Source organism: Paroedura picta, chromosome 10, assembly GCF_049243985.1.
Source record: "Paroedura picta isolate Pp20150507F chromosome 10, Ppicta_v3.0, whole genome shotgun sequence".
NCBI lineage: Eukaryota > Metazoa > Chordata > Lepidosauria > Squamata > Gekkonidae > Paroedura > Paroedura picta.
In genome coordinates this window covers 77,384,588-77,398,711 of record NC_135378.1, presented here as the reverse complement: position 1 = coordinate 77,398,711, position 14,124 = coordinate 77,384,588, and the positions used below count along the sequence as shown (strand labels likewise).

The 14,124-nt window shown below is 47.6% G+C and overlaps 1 protein-coding gene across 5 annotated transcripts in view; it reads left to right on the top strand.

The window, feature by feature from the left end:
* Positions 1-14,124, top strand: part of PTPN13 (protein tyrosine phosphatase non-receptor type 13) — a 149,868-nt gene that overhangs the window by 108,270 nt on the left and 27,474 nt on the right. For 2 of the 5 annotated variants that reach the window (XM_077300969.1, XM_077300966.1), the window contains exons 20-24: positions 1,807-1,899; positions 3,958-4,065; positions 7,066-7,197; positions 8,664-9,121; positions 10,729-10,872. In XM_077300969.1, coding sequence (XP_077157084.1) covers positions 1,807-1,899; positions 3,958-4,065; positions 7,066-7,197; positions 8,664-9,121; positions 10,729-10,872 — 935 coding nt within the window. The remainder of the gene's footprint in view (positions 1-1,806; positions 1,900-3,957; positions 4,066-7,065; positions 7,198-8,663; positions 9,122-10,728; positions 10,873-14,124) is intronic. The other 3 variants (XM_077300970.1, XM_077300967.1, XM_077300971.1) reach the window with 3 other exon arrangements.

Sequence of the window (14,124 nt, the reverse complement as noted above, 5' to 3'; positions counted from 1 at the left end):
TCCACTGATTGTTGGTGATTCTCTTGTACTTTCTTGCTCCTTCCATAAAAATGGTTTGAGCCTCTTCCCAGGCTATTAGGCAGTACCCAAAGAGTTCCTGCAGTATAGTGATTAAGGGATCAGCTATAATTTGGTAGTACACAATTCAGATCTCAGCTGTGAATCCATTTTAAGGATATAAGTTGGGAGTTGACTTTGCCACCCCAACCCCACTTCCGTCCTCCTTTAAATGCATTCCTGCAATCTGCATGGGAGGTCTGAAAAGGGGTTACGCCTGTATACAAGCAGGTATTCCCAGGGAGGGGAGGCCCAGTGCATCATAAGAATGTACCGTGAGAAGAACCATCTTGTCCAGCATCTTGCTCCACATGTTGGTCAGCCATGTGCAACAGAAAGAGCACAGAGGTCAAGGCTGTCCCATGAGGTTGCCTGCTAGCATTGGTACATCCAGGTTTGCTGCCCCAGCATGTAAGGGATCCCTTTAGTGACTCTGGCTGATATATCATCAGCATGACGGACAGGAGGACAAGGTGCTGCTCCTCCAGTACCCAGCGGCCCTTCATTATGCATGAAGAAGAGGGAAGGTAGAAGTATCAGATCCTAAGCAGGGTCAAATCTTGGAGGTGGGACTAGCAAGGAAGACTCTGCAGAGGACGGCAATGGCAAACCACCTCTGCTTCTCACCTGCCTCGAAACCCCTTTGCCAGGGTCACCATAAGTTACAGATAAGAGAAAACCAAAAATCAGCAGGCCAAAATGATAAGTCTCACAGCCACTCTTGTTTGGTGTATAAATCATATAGTTTCTGGGCAATCAGAATGGGCTCCTAGGTATATTTTTCTCCGTTTTCAAATACTTCTTCAATTATGGCCATGCAGAGCCTACAAATACAGTAATATAACAATTAAGACGTATCTCTCAGTCTTAATTGATATATTACTGTTAAATGGATTACAGGTACGTTGGCAAATGGATCGAGTTTGGTTTGTATTATTTTGTACATTTCATGACATCTTGTTATTTATTATGAAAACATTTATTTGTAGACTCTGCAGTGGCAATCATTGAAGTAGTATTTGAAAATGGGAAATATATACCTAGGAGCCCGTTCTGATTGCCCAGAAGTTATATACACCAAACAAGAGTGGCTTATCATTTTGGCCTGCTGATTTCGTTTTTCTCTTATCTGTAACATTGGGAAATCAACGGGGTAGTTCCTTTTCACTGAATTCATCAGGGTCACCATAAGTTGCTTGTGGCTTGACAGCTCTTACGTACGTAATGTGTGAAGCAGGCCACCTTTCATGTCTAAGGAAAGATGCCTTTCTGCAGAGGATTCTGCAAAATCTTCGAGCTGTTTAGACTTTAAGCTGATAGATCGGTGTACATTTTCAGAATAGATTTTGAGCAAGTACCTCCTTGTGCTTTTCTCAGATTTGGGGTTAGTATGTTGTTTTAATGGGATTTTATTTTGGGGATTGATGATACCCATCACGAGCCCCTGTGTGGGAGTGCCGGGCTGCACATCGAAAAATAAATAAAATAAGATGAATTCTTGTCTGATTGCACCACCCCAAGAAGTTGTTTTACATAGGAAAATAAGAGCATTCAATCTTAGTGAATGACTAGAATGTCTAAATAGCGATTAGGCCTACCGTCAATAGAGTCGCAGGAAGAGTCCTTTCTAATTGCATAGTGAGTCTAAACCCAAGCTGACTTAAAAGACTTTGGGTCATGTTCTAGCACGCTGGAAAGCAGCTCACCCCCATCACATCTCTGAGTCAGGGTTTTTGTTTTCCCCCTCAGCAGATGTCGTAAAAACAAAACAGAATGTGATTTCATTGCCAGAGAGGGAGATCAACTTGGTCAAGTTGAAAAAAGATGAAAAGCACGGCTTAGGTAAGTGTGTGTTGTTTTTAGAAGCCCTTCGTAAATGGAAACAAAACCAAGATAAAATGCTCAGGATGATGGGTGAGGCCTACCAGGAACATGTCTTTGTTCAGTAGGATAAATGGCCCGATCCCTGAGGTAACTCAAGCATACCCAACCCAAACAGGCGACTACTGAGTTTGCAGCATGATTCTGACCTAGTTAACAATCCCTTCTTCCAACTAGAGGGAGCCTATTCCCTGGACTCCTGTATCATTCACTAAAATGCAAAGTTAAGGTCGCTCGATTTCTGCTTCCAAAATGGCTGCCGAGATTCTCCCGGAACTCATAAGTAGGGTATTGTGGTCATGGATATCCCCTTCTTGGCTGCCAGCAGCAGAGACCCCTGTTTCAGAACGCAAGGGTTCTAGTTGGCTCTAATGACAAACAACCCCTGAAAATAAGACCTCTCCTTTAATAACTTGGTATTAGCTATTTTTAATAATATCCTGTCTTTTGGTGGTGTATTCCATACAGTAATTATGCATTGTGTGATGATAGGATGGAGAAATCCAATAACTGGGATGCAGTGGTTCCTGCCACTCAACTGAACAAAATTTATTCATTGATTCATTCGGTCATTTATTAAAATGTTTATACCACACCGTTCATTTTGATGCGGGTTCCCTCCGGTCTGCATAATCTCCCTCTAATTTAAATAGCTCTTGTGTTGTAGTTCAGCAGTGGAATAGGCTGCCTAAGGAGGTGGTGAGCTCCCCCTCACTGGCAGTCTTCAAGCAAAGGTTGGATACACACTTTTCTTGGATGCTTTAGGATGCTTTGGGCTGAACCTGCGTTGAGCGGGGGTTGGACTAGATGGCCTGTGTGGCCCCTTCCAACTCTATGATTCTATGATTCTAAGAGCTACCTAAGTTGGAAGAAAGCTACTATTGTCAACCTTTGAAAAACATTGTCTTGGGCTATATCTTAACACCGCCCGTGGCGCCACGGGCGCCACGGACTAAATAAAATGGTAAGGCGTTCTGAGGCGGGATGTGTCCGTGATGAGGAAGGGTCCGGATTGGACCCTTCCTCTGGACAGACAATCGGAGGGAGCAATCGGCAGGCGCGCAGCGCCTGCCGATTGCTCCCTCCGATTCCCAGCCCCGAGCAACTGCGAGCCGCGCGCAGCGGGGCTCGCAGTTGCTTTTTTGTTGCCACCCGCAAGGGAGCCCACGGCAGCCGCGCGCAGCGCGGCTGCCGGGGGCTCCCTACAACACAAACCTACGAAGAGCGACTAAAAGAAAAAAGAAAACCAGCCAAAAAGCCCCTACGAGCCGCAACACAAGCCGCCGAGGAGCGCCCCTCCTCCAACGCGTGCGCACAGCTCACCTTCCGGGCCCTCCTTGCCCTCCTGCTTGCAGAACAAAAGAAACCTCTGAGTAGCCACGGAGAGAAAAAAAAGCAGCCAAAAAGCCCCTACGAGCCGCGTCAGCAGCCGCCGAGGAGCACCCGTGAAGAGCTGCGGAGGCGCCGCCAGCCTCCTCTTACAGGTAGCTTCAGTCCCTCGCCTGCGCCACGCATCGGGCCGCGCCCGCGGGCCGCGCCCGCGGATCGAGCCGCACCCGCGAGCCACGCCCGCGGATCGGGCCGCACCCGCGAGCCACGCCCGCGGATCGGGCCGCACCCGCGAGCCACGCCCGCGGATCGGGCCGCACCCGCGAGCCACGCCCGCGGATCGGGCCGCACCCGCGAGCCACGCCCGCGGATCGGGCCGCGCGGGCGCGGCCCGGCCCTGATTCCCTCTCCCCGCCTCCCGCAGTAAGAAGCTTCCCGGGCCGCAAACTTGCGGCCTGGGAAGTTTTTTACTGCGGGGGGGCAGCGGGGAGAGGGAGCCGCGGCCCGCAGGTTGGGGACCACTGTGCTAGAGCCCATTGTCTTCTTTATACAATGGGCTTTTTTTACTAGTATATCTATAAAAGCAATCTTCATACTTTGGCCAAATGCAATAAAATCTACACCTTTGAAAATCAGCTTACAGATGATTGCTGTGAATGTTTTGAGTTACTGACCAGCCGTTTTCAACAGGGTTCCAGATCACTGGTGGGGAGAAGACCGGAAAACTTGATCTTGGAATTTTTATACGTTCCGTAACTCCTGGAGGACCGGCTGATCTGGAGGGGTCATTGAAACCAGGTATACCTTCTGTTACCGTGTCCAGCTTGGTGTAGTGGTTAGGAGCGCCAACGTCTAATCTGGCGAGCCGGGTTTGATTCCCCACTCTTCCCCCACATGCAACCAGCTGGGTGACCTTGGGCTTGCCACAGCACTGATAAAGCTGCTCTGACTGAGCAGGAATATCAGGGCTCTCTCAGCCTCACCCATCTCACAGGGTGTCTGTTGTGGGGAGAGGAAAGGGAAGGTGAATGTAAGCCGCTTTGTGCCTCCTTCAGGTAGAGATAAGTTGCATATAAGAACAAACTCTTCTTCTTTTTCTTCTTCAGTAATATCAGGGCTCTCTCAACCTCACTTCCCTCACAGGGTGTCTGTTGTGGGGAGAGGAAAGGGAAGGCGAATATAAGCCGCTTTGAGACTCCTTCGGGTAGAGAAAAGTGGCATATAAGAACCAACTCTTCTTCTAAAGACAGTAATAGGGACAAGAAATTCCTCACTTCCGTTTTCACATTAGTAATTCCATGCCTTCCTGTCCAGTGTGGTTGATTTAAAAAATTGCTGGAGGCTATTCCTTTGAGAAACATTTGGCTTAGGAAATGCTGTACTATGAACAAAACAGAGGCCGATCGCTTAATGTAAGGAAGAGCTTTCAATGCCATCTTCAGGTGGTGACTGCAGAAATTCTTTTACTTTTGTGTTTAAAAGCTCAACAGTTTGTCTTAGAAAACTGAAGCTCCGGTGCTTTTATCAAAGGCATAATGTTACAGGAACTGTGATGGAGCCTTCCCAAGGGTGCCACAGGGCTCTGTTGTTGGGTTCAATGCAGAAATAAACAAGGGTCCCTTCCGAGCGGGGAGCTTCCCTTGGTCTCACTGGCCTGCCCTCCCACCTAACAGCAGCCACATTCTTAATAGAAGAATACACAGCCAGATAATCGTGCTCCTGGTTGCAGTTTTTGTGCTGGGCATCCGATCTGGTGTCAAATTGGGGGTGTCCTTTTGAACTCTGATAGCTGATTGTTGAGGGGGAGCAGTTTGCCAGCACAGTTGTGGTCGTGAGAATTTTGCCGGGAGCATAGGAAGGAGCACGCTAAAGAGTACTTGAAGAGAGTTGGCTGTCTTTGACCAAGAGGAGTCTGCTCTTCAGAGAGCACCAGGGAAGGGGCCACACCAGCAGCATGATGGGATGCAAAAAGGCAGGGAAGAGATACAAAATGTAATAAGTACGGTACATCCCAGCCCTGAGTAACCCAATCTCATTGGATCTTGGAAGCTAAATGCGGGGTCAGCCCTGGATAGTGCTTAGATGGGAGACCACCAAGAAAGTCCAGGGTTAGTACACAAAGGCAGGGAGTGGGAAACCACCTTCGTCTCTGGCCTTCCAATGGAGTCAATTGTGACTTGACGACTCTTTACACCAACACCACCTCAATGGATCCCTTCCATCAGTTTAGGCCAGGGGTAGTCAACCTGTGGTCCTCCAGATGTTCATGGACTACAATTCCCATTTGCTGGCAGGGACTCATGGGAATTGTAGTCCATGAACATCTGGAGGACCACAGGTTGACTACCCCTGGTTTAGGCCACCAACTGAGTTTGAGTCCCATGTCTAAAAAAGGTCCTTACCCAGACTTCAATGCAAGGGAACGAGAGGATCTTTTGACGAGATTGTTTTCCTCGTTCCCTGTTCCATGCCTGAATTCAGCCCCAAGGATAGCAAGAACGTCACTTGAAAATCTCCAAAATAAGAAACACATTTGGAGACTGTAAAAATAACAATGCATTGTATGTGTCAGATTGTTAGCTTGTACCCTCCTTTGTAAATTAAATCTGCTTTTTGCAGCTGCGGCTCATCTTTTCCATGAGTATTTCTAAATAAGTAACAGTTGCTTGGAATAAGGAGCTGATGGCACACTCATGGGACTAGGGCACAGCCTTAATTGGGGCGTTTCATAGCCGCTTGCGGATGTGAGGGCAATCTGGCTGCGACATCTGTCACCCCATTGATCGCCAGAGTTGATTCGGCTGATCTGGCTGGCCATGCGGGCGTCCCCTACCTCCCTCACTGCTCCATGTGCATCCCTCCCGAAGCTGTGTGATCGGTAGAAGAGGACGACCATCCCAGATAGAAGGAGTGTATCGTTCTTCGATAGCCACTTGCATCCCCATGTTGACTGACCACACAGAGGGGGAGAGTGGCACAGGTGCATTGGCCCCACTTCAGCAGTCTCAGGATTCAGTGGGTAGAGCCAGCAAGTTTATGCCCACTGTCTCTTCACGCATGATTAACCAACGTGCAGATGGGTTATTCTGCAAAGGACTTATGTCAAACTGTAAGATGATCGGGAGGAATTGGGGAGGGGGAGCCTTTCTTGACTGTGCATTTTGTGCACTTCTTTGCCAGTGACATGACAAACAATTCACAAAAAGTTCCAATTCATTCATTTTAGGGGAGGGGCTATGGCTCAGTGAAAGAATATTTGCTTTGCACACAGAAGGCCCCAGGCACAGTTCCTGGCCTCTCCAGTTTATCTGATAGTAGGTGTTGTGAAAGACCTGAACCCTTGGAGAGCTGCTGACAGTCTGAGTAGACAGTACTGTCCTGGGCCCATTCCGCACACATAGGATCATGCACTTTCAATGTGCTTTAGTAGCTGGATTTTCCTGTGCAGAACAGGAAAATCTACTTCTGAAGTGCATTGAAAGTGCATTATCCTTTGTGTGCGGAATAGGCCCTGGATGGACCGATGGGCTGATTCAGTCTACGACATCTTCACCTGTTACATTCCTCCTGCTATTCCTAGTGGGCGTTGCCCAAAGATCCTAGTGCCGTTTAACAGGAATTGGGGCTGAACCATTCTTGTTCATATCTGTGAGGCCTTTATTAGGAAGGTTTCCACCACGTGCAACATTTTGGAATTGCAGGGAAGCTGCCTATCTGCAGGGCTTGATAAAACACTTTAATAAGGCCTGGCCTTGTAAATGCTGGGCTGTTGATCCTTGCGTTAATCTCTCCCCACAGGAGACCGCCTGATATCGGTGAACAGCATGAGCTTGGAAGGAGTCAGCCATCACGCAGCGCTCGAAATTCTCGAGAGAGCTCCTGACGATGTGACCCTTGTCATTTCCCAGCCTAAGGAGAGGCCAGCCAAAGGTGCTCCTGGATTATTGCATGACAAAATGAAATCTTTGGGTAGATTATCAATGATAAATAAACTAAGTCAATAAATAAACTATGTGATAAAATGAAATAAAAGCAAGAAGTCATAATATTTACAGATAGGCTACAGGTCAAAATGCAGTATTCTTTTTTTTTTAAAGCAGGCTATAAAATGGACACCCCAATTCAAAACTATTTGACCAACCCCTTTTTTGATAGATCCTTTTGTTTCTTACAGACTGTAAACCAGAATTTTGCTACCGCACATGAGATGGTTGTCTTTTTATTTTCTAGCAGAAATTTAATCTGAAGGCAGTCACAGGTTGCTGAGTGCTTTAAATGTCTAAATCGATGTCACGAGGAACCAAATATGCGATTGCTATCCTCATCATAAAATTCACACTGTAGGAGAGTGTGGGGGAGCATTTCTACCACATTGGCAGAGCACAGACATTTGCAGAATTCTTTGGGTTGATTTTGAAATCTACCAAAATCTACCAAAAAGGCCTACAATAGTGTCTTGAATATGTCTTTTTATGTAAAAGGAGCCAACGGCTATAACAATTATTGTATTTATTGTATACTTTATATATGCTAGTTTCATTTGTTGTCTGACCATTGATAAAGGCGGTAATGCTGAAACTCACCTGGTCAGTGGAGGAATTAGTAGGTATCTGTTTTTTGTATGTACGTATGTATTGATTTTATTGAGTCTGTGCTTAAAGTGAGTCACGGAATCAGTTTGGTGTGAACTTAAATGGACTCCGGGGAATGGTAGAGGACAGGAAGGCCTGGAGGATCATTGTCCATGGGGTCGCGATGGGTCGGACACGACTTCGCACCTAACAACAACAACAATGTTACTAAACACTGGTGCTATTTTTTTTCAAATTATGTTCCACCCTGTATAGGCTTAAGTTCATTTCCCTTGTGTTGACCTTTTTAGAGAGCCAGTTTGGTGTAGTGGTTAGGAGTGCGGACTTCTAATCTGGCATGCCGGGTTCGATTCTGCACTCCCCCACATGCAACCAGCTGGCTGACCTTGGGCTCACCATGGCACTGATAAAACTGTTCTGACCGGGCAGTGATATCAGGGTTCTCTCAGCCTCACCCACCCCACAGGGTGTCTGTTGTGGGGAGAGGAATGGGAAGGCAACTGTAAGCCGCTTTGAGCCTCCTTCGGGTAGGGAAAAGCAGCATATAAGAACCAACTCTTCTTCTTCTTCTTCTCCTTCTTCTTCTTCTTCTTCTTCTTCTTCTTCTTCTTCTTCTTCTTCTTCTTCTTCTTCTTCTTCTTGACTTTTGTTTGGGTCAGGATATTTCTCCGTTTTGTTGTGGATAGTACTTGATCCGTATAATTCCCCCCAGCAATCTTCCCTTTCAGAATTACAATTTCAAGCACTGAAGGATAGAAAAACAGAAGAGCTGCTTAACTGTTGGATGTTTTCATTGCTTCTTAGAATTACTGAGTCTCTTCAGCGGCTCGAGAGACTATTTGAAGGGGCCTTTGTGGACCCAGGACACTGAGGCGGAGTCATCTTCGGAGGAGCACAGCAGGCCCCCCTGCCCCCAGAGGCCTGCTCCTGGGAGTCCGCCCGGCCTTCGCTCGGGCAAACGGGACGGGAGCCTGAGCTCCCAGGACTCCAGGACGGAGAGCGCCACCCTGTCCCAAAGTCAGTCCAACAGCATCTTTGGCAACCACGTCAGCGAGAGGATGCAACAGGAACTGCGGCAATACCCCAACGCCCAGATTGTCTTTTCCGGTTGCAACGAGAAGACCAGGACGGCCTCTGAGACTAACCAGGCGAAAACGAAACGGGCCGGGACGGTGGAGAACGCCGAGTATTCCGACCGAGGGGATTCGGATATGGACGAAGCGACCTACTCCAGCAGCCAGGAGCAGATGCCAGCCAAAAAGGCACCGTCCATTTCTAGCACATTTTTTTTTCTGTAACATGCCGTTTATTAATTGTAACTTAAGACTAGATAGAAACGGGGGTCAGGCCAGCAGTGCTTCAGTTGCTGCAATTGCTCGTGCAAATTTTGTACTGACATTTTGGGTACTGGTTTTTCCCCGGGTGAAGTTCTCTGCAAAGTTCTCAGAGAGGAAATGGATCAGGTGCTCAGATTTTGCTTCCAGGAAATCATTTAAGATTGCTTTTTGTGGCTTGGCAGTCCCATCTGCCTCAAGAAATCACTTCATGTCATGTTTTCTCTGCATGGACGTTAATTAGTCTCATAGTGCACGGGTAGTCAACCTGTGGTCCTCCGGGTGTCTGTGGACTACAATTCCCATGAGCCCCTGCCAGCGAATGCTGGCAGGGGCTCATGGGAATTGTAGTCCACAGACACCCGGAGGACCACAGGTTGACTACCCCTGTCATGGTGCTCCTGTGTCATTGGCACAGTCCACTAAATGCCCTCCCCCCCAATTCTTGGAAGTAGCCATGCTCTTGTGAGGAATTCAGTTCACAAGTCCCATTATTGTTTGCACTACAATAATTTTGATACTCCTTCCAATGGCTTAAATTAGCCCTGTTTCAGACTTCTTTGAATTCACAACATGGGGGATTCTGCTAGTACTCATATAGTTGAGGGCTAGTTTACCACAGTTGAGGGCTGGACAGTGATCAGATAAGATTTACAGGCAATTTCACCTAGCAGCCTTTCTGTGGGGGGAATGTAAAGGGAGCTAGGTGAATTCTCTCCAAGCCATGCATGCATGCATGCACAGGAAGTGCCACGCATGCGTGGCATGCGCAGCCAGGTGATCGCCCTCCCTGCCGCCGCCGGTCTGCAGCCTGAAAAAGGTTGCGGACCACTGATCTGGAGGACCACAGATTGACTACCCCTGGCTTAAGCTGTTTGATCACCAGCAGCAGCACTGTGCGAAGTACCTGCTCCGGAAATCTCCCTGCTCAGCAGCCTCACCTCCTTCGGAGGCAGCTGCATGACCCACAGATAAGGGTGCCATTAGACTCAGATTTCGTTCAGCTGAAAACCAGATATGGGTGGCAGAGAGGGTTTTTGTGCATGAAGAATTCAGCCTGGAGGTGTGGCCATTGAGCTGGCCCAGCAAACATCCTGCTCCATGGAATGATTACCTTATTGATTCGTTCACTGGGGAGAGCAGTTGATGCATGTGCGCTGACCCGTGAGGGACCTGCTGGATTTATTTTAAAACACTGTACTAAATGCTAATTGCACTGGGATACATGTGCTTATGTTTGATACGAGTTCCTGCCTTCCTCTTTGAAAAACTTACGTATGCATAATTTTGAAAACCCATCTATGCTAATCACCAGCTCCTTCCTTCCTTCCTTCCTTCCTTCCTTCCTTCCTTCCTTCCTTCCTTCCTTCCTTCCTTCCTTCCTTCCTTCCTTCCTTCCTTCCTTCCTTCCTTCCTCCTTCCTTCCTTCCTTCCTTCCTATCTTCTGTGCCCCCTTTCATCTCTCCCCTCTCGTTTTCCTTCCCTCTCCCTTCCTCCCTCCTTTTGTTTATCTTGTCCTCTTATTTTCCATAAAGGAGCCTTCGACCGTGAATTCCGCAAGTGCCTTGATTTCTAGAAATCTTTCTGCGGCACCTCTTAAACCAGGAGATGTCTTTGAGGTCAAACTAGTGAAAAACGAGAACGGCTTGGGAATCAGTGTCACGGTACTGTTTGACAAGGTTTTTAGCGGTTTTCTCTTCTTCTCCACTCCAAATGGCCTGTTGACATTTCTGGTTTACAGGGAAGCAGTGGACCTTAAAGAGGCGTTGTCAAGTAACTTTTTGCCTTTAATCTCTCAGCCCTTTGATAAGCAACCTTCTACACATCTGTGTGTAACTGTGGGGCAGCTCTCACACTGCAATTACCGTGAGGACACACCTGCAAATTGGGTGCATTGCTAGTCATCTGTGCATGTTGTTATGGCTTTAAACACCGGACACGTGCATCTGGTGAAATGAATGGGGTTCTCAAATGGTGGTTTGGTACCTGAACTTTGAAACATTTGCTGGGGGAAACACCAGTATTTTTCTTCACAACCTGAAAGCGAGCCACTCTTACTTGTGGATAAATTAGCACTGGATCCCAGCCCGCAAAGATTACTGCATCAACACTGGCTTGATTCAGACCTAACGCAAAACTTCGGTTTATTTTAATGTTGATTCGTTTGTGAAGGCAAGATTCAGCTTGCAGATAATCATTTAAGATCCTCGTTGACCTCAACAAGGAAGGTTTTGTCACCTCTACTGTGTTCAGGCAGGTCTGTAGCTGGGGAGCACGCAAGGAGGCCACCAGAAAATAAGCCGGGGAGCCCATCTGACGTGATTAGGACTGGGCTAGATAAACCAGCTTAATTAATGAATTAAATTGCATTTATATACCGCTCACCTCGGAGGCTTTAGATCCTGGTTTGCTAGATGCAACAGTATTAAGTCACCAATTTAAAATATGCTACCTGGAAAACCTGCCGTGTGAAAGCCATGTTGCCAAGGGGCTGTATTTGGACACGTAGCAGCAACAGGAACACTATGTGAGCATGTCCCTTTGTGAAAGACAGCATTGTTGCTGAAGTGAGACTGTGGCCCTGTTGCCACTGCCGTGCCAATTTGAGCCAAAAAATAATTCAGCCCTAAAAATGAGAGTGGGAAGACCGCCCCCTCCCTACAGGGTATTCTACTGTAATCCGGAATGGGGAGGAAAATAAATGTAACAGCAACAACAACAATAATACCACTGAGAACAGAAGGGCACAGATTTTCCTTACTCCTGTGGTCCAAATGATTTCTTTATTCAGGGGGGTAGCCATGTTGGTCTGAATCAGGAGAACAACATTTGAGTCCAATGGAACCTTAAGCCCAACAAAGTCTAGTTCTAGGTGTGAGCTTTCATGTGCAGGCACACTTCCTCGGACAATGAAACAGGAATCCTACGCAGATAGGAGGACAGAGGAAATTTATCGATTTATTTATTATTTATTTGATTGATTGATTTGTGTACCCCCATTCCAGCAAGCCGGCTCAGGCCAGTGAGCAACAGGGATACCCGTAACGGAAATTAAAAATTAATCACGTTATAGCATTATAAAACAATATAAAGCCTTTTAAAAACCACAGCAACAACAATTGGAATATGTTTCTAACATGGCCTCTGTTCAGTGATGTTTCTGTGGGAGGCGATTTTTATTAGACAATTTTAGGATCTCTAATTCATGTTTTTTTTTGGAAGAACTGCTAAAAGAAGAGTTGGTTTTATACCCTGCTTTTCACTACCCAAAGGAGTCTCAAAGCAACTTACGATCGCCTTCTCTTCCTCTGCCCACAACAGACACACTTTAAGTTAGGTGGGCCTGAGAGAGCTCTAGCAGAACTGTTCTGTGAGAACAGCTCTAACAGGATTGTGACTAACCCAGCCGGCTGCACGTGAGGGAGCAGAGAATGAAACCCGAATCTCCAGATTAGAGGCAGCTGCTCTCAACCAAGAGGCACAAGCATCATTGAAGAGGTTCTGGTCTCCAACCTTGTGTGCTCCCTCTGCTGGCAGTAAAGCGGCATGCCACCCAATACTTCCTTGTTCCCTTCTCTGCCGCCTAGTAGTCAGCTGGTTCCCCCGTGAGATTTTCAAGGCAAGAGACATTCTCTGCTGACTTCTCTTTCCCACCTTTGTGGAGCAACCCGGTCCTTCCTCGGTGGTCTTCCAAGTACCAATCAGGGCCAACCTTCCTTAACTTCTGAGACCTGATAAAATCAGATCTGTTTGGGTGTTCATACTATACTCCAGCAAGAGCCTCTTGTTGCGCAGAGTGGTAAGGCAGCCGTCTGAAAGCTCTGCCCATGAGGCTGGGAGTTCAATCCCAGCAGCCGGCTCAAGGTTGACTCAGCCTTCCATCCTTCCGAGGTCGGTCAAATGAGGACCCAGCTTGCTGGGGGGTAAACGGTCATGACTGGGGAAGGCACTGGCAAACCGCCCCGTATTGAGTCTGCCATGAAAACGCTGGAGGGCATCACCCCAAGGGTCAGACATGACTCGGTGCTTGCACAGGGGATACCTTTACCTTTACTTTACTCCAATTTAATTTTATTTACTCACTTAAAACATTTCTGTGCCATCCCCCCTCCCCCAAATAGGGTCCCTGCGGTGGGAAACATCCATCATGGGAAATTGCCCGACCTCAATTCAGATGGCAATTCCCAAATTTAAAGGACCGCAGAAATAGCAGAGAGGACGGCCGTACTTCTTCTTGCCCAGCTTCCTCAGTAACCCTCCTGCCTTGCCTTCTATTAAAGGTAAAGGTATCCCCTGTGCAAGCACTGAGTCATGTCTGACCCTTGGGGTGATGCCCTCTAGCGTTGTCGTGGCAGACTCAATACGGGGTGGTTTGCCAGTGCCTTCCCCAGTCATTACTGTTTACCCCCCAGCAAGCTGGGTACTCATTTTACCGACCTCGGAAGGATGGACAGCTGAATCGACCTTGAGCCGGCTGCTGGGATCGAACTCCCAACCTCATGGGCAGACAGCTTCAGACAGCATGTCTGCTGCCTTACCACCCTGCGCCACAAGAGGCTCTTTGCCTTCTATCACAAACAGTATTTCAATTTCACTCCACATCCAGCTAGGCAGCAGGGCAAGCGAAGGAGCTCTCGGAGGAAATGGCTGAGGACAGCCAACGTCTGTTGCAGCTCCAGGATTCTTAGCTCACTTAAAGGGAAACGTGGCCTTTCTAGGTTGCAACTGAGCACCTGTGAATCCTCTTTTTCTTTTTTGCCTGTGTTTTCAATTATAGGAAAATTCAGTCTTGACTGTATAAGACCACTTGAGTTTCCGGGCCTTAGCTACTTGGCAACGTCACTTTAAAGACAAATTCCAAGCGCGGATCTCTGACGCGGTGCCCTTTGCCTTTACTGCTCTTTGAGGGTGTCGGAAGCTGCTCAAAAGGC